We start from the raw sequence: 4,137 nt of genomic DNA, 5'->3' as shown, positions 1-4,137 counted from the left end.
GTATCATACATATGATACTAGCGTATGATACTACATACCTAATGCATATTATCATATGTTGGTATCATATAGGAGTACATTTATTGTCATACATGACACAAAGTAGCATAACATTTAATATGATACGGTATCATGATATGATACTTAAGCCTCTCTTTCTTCATTTAATTCCATACCACTTCATCAAAATTGCTTAGTTGGCATGCATGATACTACCTATGATACTCCCATTACGACCAGCCTAACTACTTTCATGGAACCAACCCACTCAGGTATAAGTCCTAGACTTGCATGGGTGCTGGCATATTTCCTAGATTTGTTTCAGACTTTCTGACGCTATTCTTTAGTGGTATGACATGCCCATCAACTATTAAGTGCCTGTGATGACTTTGTTAATCATAAGATCTACCGGTTCAGTCTCTTGAAAGTGCTTATAATGATAGGTTGTGCACGCCTACTGTAAAAAAACAGTAGCGGCCTCTCTCACTCTTGAAACATAAAGTAAAATTTGGAACAGAATATCATGTGAACATCGGGTTTTTACACATGGCAATTCAAACGTTTTTCACGAAAAATTATGTTCATTGAAGATGACAACTATGGTTGGCAAGCATGGCAAATCTCTCTCAATTTATTTGTTGACAGAAAATCGGTGTGTTTGCAAACTAAATTTGCCATCCTCGTGTCAACATAAATTGCCATGAAAATGTCAGATTTTTAGCATCTTTGTCAAATTTTACTCCCTTTGGTCCTTTTTACTTCGCGTATTAGATTTGTGTCAAGTCAAAGTCTGTAAAGTTTGACCAAATTTATTTTAAAAAAAATCAATATATACAATACAAAATATATATTTTATGAAACTATATTTTATAATAAATTTAAAAATATTGATTTGACATTATGAATGTTGATATTTTTTTATAAGTTTGATTTAAATAAAGATACTTGACTTCGGACAAAACTTATATGCCGACTAAAAAGAAACGGAGAGAGTACAAGCCATAATCCCTTTTGAGCTAAATACAAGAGGGCGATCACCCCACCTGATTTTTCATTACAATCTTGAACATGCACATCAACAAAGGTAAGACAAACTCACACGAGAGGCACGGCCGAGTTTGAGGGAGGAGAAGGTCAATACGCTGAGCTTGTTTTTCCGATGGAAAATACTAGCACCTCCTAGATAGCCCACAGACATGAAAAATGAGAATTTTGACTGAACAAATTAACAACATCGAAGCATATATGTGCAAATACAGGCATCTAGTTTAAAGAACACTGTGCAATAGTATGTCATGATCGTTCTCGAATTTTACTCAATCATCACATAGTCGGTGCTCATTCAGTTAGACACCGTTTGTGTCTTCGGAAATAAATAGCAAGACTAATAAAGAACATGGAATCTACTCCTTTCGTTCCCCTTTCTAGAGATTGCAACAAGCGACTACATACAAAGCAAAATCTACACTCTAAAATTTATCTACATACATCCATGAAATGTCTAAAAAGACTTATATTTAGAAATGGAGGGAGTAAAAGAGAATAAAAACAACAATCGGAATTCGGAAGAGAGCCTGCTGATCTACAGGCTGCAGCTAACGACATGTCAAGGATTACGTTCTAAAATTTCTCAACCATCTTTTCCTGGAAAATTACTCAATCATCATGTAGCTAGTTAGCAATCTAATTAAACTCCATCCATGTCTTAATAATTAAACAAATAAATCAAGCCTTCCATGTACAGCACGGAATCATCTATCATCATGTATGTATGCACATCCTATACAAGTATGTTCTTTAATCTGTTATGAGGCTATACAAGCAGATCAAGCAGCTGATGCTCGGAGCTGCGGTCGGCCGAGGATTCGCCGCCGCAGTCGTCCATCGGCGGGTAGTTCAGGTCGGGCATGACCTCCTGCTGCTGCGTCGCGCCGGAGCTGGCGTCGCCGTGCACGGCGGCCGACGACGACGTCGACGGCCCCGGCGGCGCCTCGCCCCTGTGCCGGCGCATGTGGCCGCCCAGCGCCTGGCCCATGGAGAACTCGAGCCCGCAGACGGCGCACTCGTGCACCCGCGCCCTGTCCCTCTCGGCGGCGCCCGGGACGTCGGCGGCCTGATCGTGCAGCAGCATCCGCGCCTGCAGCCGCGTGTGGCTGGTGCGGTGCCCGCCCAGCGCCTGGAACGACGTGAACCGCCTGCTGCACGTCTTGCACTCGAACACGCCCTCCGCCGCCAGCGCCCTCCTGCCCGCCGCCGTCGTCGCCGGCTTGCTGCCCGCCGGCGCCGTGGACGACGCGGCGGGCGAGGACAGCGAGAGCAGCGCGTCGGCGTGCACCCGCAGGCTCTCCATCTCCTTGCTCTCGTGCGCCTCCTCCCTCGTCAGTGTCATCACGGTCGAGATCGATCCTTGTAACCCTTTTCTTCCCACCGGCGAGCTGAAATTCCAGTCACGCGCACGCAGGGGCGCATATATACGTACGACCGGTAGGAGTTGCGGGTGGCTGATCTCGCAGAGAAGGAGAGTTGTTCACGTCAAAGCCGGACGTGCGTGCGTGCGTGTGTGCGTGCGAGCTAGCCAATGGCAGTGGAGCCACTCAGACTCAACCTAGGCTTGGCCACGAAGAAAGAAACGTGCACGCACGCGGTCGCGCTCGCTCGCTCGTTCAAGCATGGGCGTGGCGCGTCGGGGCACATGGTTAGGCTTAGGCAATAAAAAGTTTGCTTGCTTTTCCGCCGTTCCAGAAGCTGATCGAGATCACGGGAGAGCGATGGCGATGGTTAGCTAATCGCTCGTCGACCTCGCATCGCCATCTCGTCGATCGATCGACCCACGTACTGACGCGCGCGGCTACACGTACGCGCGTACGTAAAAGCGACCGGGAGGCTGGCTGCGTTGCGTGGCGGCGTACGTGACTGTAGAGAGTTGTGGAGTGGTCGACGTTTGCTTTTCTTCACGAGTGAAACGCGGAAAGTTTCGTGTGACGCCACGCCGCGGTTCTCCACATTTTTCGAACAAGACGGTGCGCCCTCCGTGACTCCGGCGATTGTTCGTTACTTGTTCTCTTTTTTTTTTTTGCGTTCATTCGTTACTTGTTCTCGTCGATCCACCTGTGACTTGTCTATCTGTTCCGACGCACACCTACGTACGTGTGTATCTTGACTAAGTAGTATATTCCGTGCGCGCGTGGACGTGCATATCCTGACGAACGAAAAGCGCAGTGGCCGTTCCCGCACGCTAGAGGCTAGACGACGGCGCCAGCTGGACTGGGATTTGGGCGGGCGACCGAGCCAAGTGTGTGGCCAACATCTTAGCTGCGCGGCCGGCGGGCGGGCCACGTCGATCGCGCGAACCCACACGGCGGCGGCGGCGGCGGCGGAATCCCGCGCGGGACGTCAGGTGTGATGCGCGGGTGCGCGAAGCCACGGGCGCGGGAAAAGTGCGGGGAACCGTTCCGTCACCCGCTCGCTGGTGTGAAGTGAAGATCCAGCGCGAAGCCCTTGACTTTTGTGCCGTGTACTTGCCATTTCTTGGGCGGAAAGCAGAGTGGCAGCTCGCGAAGCGAATTCTTGGAGTGTTTCCGGGGAAACGCGTGGAAGGAAGAGTGCACCAGCCGGCCACGCACAGCTCTGGTCAGAGGCGGGGTGGTGATATGATATGGATGCCATGCCATGCCACTGCCCCGCCCACCGGTACTAGGATCTTTATCCGGTAAGCGGATGATGGGGACGTCGGGTCAGGTCACGCTGGCTGCTGCGAGTGACTGGCAAGGCAAAATAGTAAAGATTATTATTATTGTTAAGCTTGTACGACACTGTTGCTCCGAGTGGTTGGATTTGGATATGCACCTGCTTCTCCTCTGCTCTGCCGTCGTTGAGACGGAACGGAAGCCGTCGCTGAGTTGCCGGTGCTGTCGCGGTCAGAGGAGCGGGTGAACTGCGAGGTGGTGCATGGTGAATTACCATGCGCCGAACTTCTCTTTTGGTTGTCGTGTGTGGGAAATGACAAGATTTTTCATGCTGCGTGCGCGCTTAGGTGAACCGAACACTTGGCGCGCGCGTGAGCAAATCTGACCTGAAGGTTTCGGCTCGAGGATGGCTTCCACACGAGTTCACACGTGTTCGAAATGCTCGGAGGTA

General features: G+C 49.9%; 1 protein-coding gene across 1 annotated transcript; it reads right to left on the bottom strand.

Annotated features, from left to right (window-relative positions):
* Nucleotides 1-1,668: 1,668 nt before the first annotated feature.
* On the bottom strand, nt 1,669-2,613 carry LOC125548796 (zinc finger protein ZAT18-like). Its single transcript, XM_048712337.1, has one exon. It carries the CDS (start codon nt 2,387-2,389, stop codon nt 1,814-1,816), a length of 576 nt encoding a protein of 191 aa, XP_048568294.1. The 5' UTR covers nt 2,390-2,613; the 3' UTR covers nt 1,669-1,813.
* Between the last annotated feature and the right edge of the window lie 1,524 nt (nt 2,614-4,137).

The sequence above is a fragment of the Triticum urartu genome, chromosome 3, assembly GCF_003073215.2.
Source record: "Triticum urartu cultivar G1812 chromosome 3, Tu2.1, whole genome shotgun sequence".
Lineage (NCBI taxonomy): Eukaryota > Viridiplantae > Streptophyta > Magnoliopsida > Poales > Poaceae > Triticum > Triticum urartu.
The sequence above is the reverse complement of the archived record's forward strand: the minus strand, read 5'-3'. Positions and strand labels throughout refer to the sequence as shown.

Coding starts and splice junctions, on each gene's coding strand:
- LOC125548796 (XM_048712337.1), bottom strand. CDS start 2,389: ATGACACTGACGAGGGAGGAGGCGCACGAGAGCAAGGAGATGGAGAGC.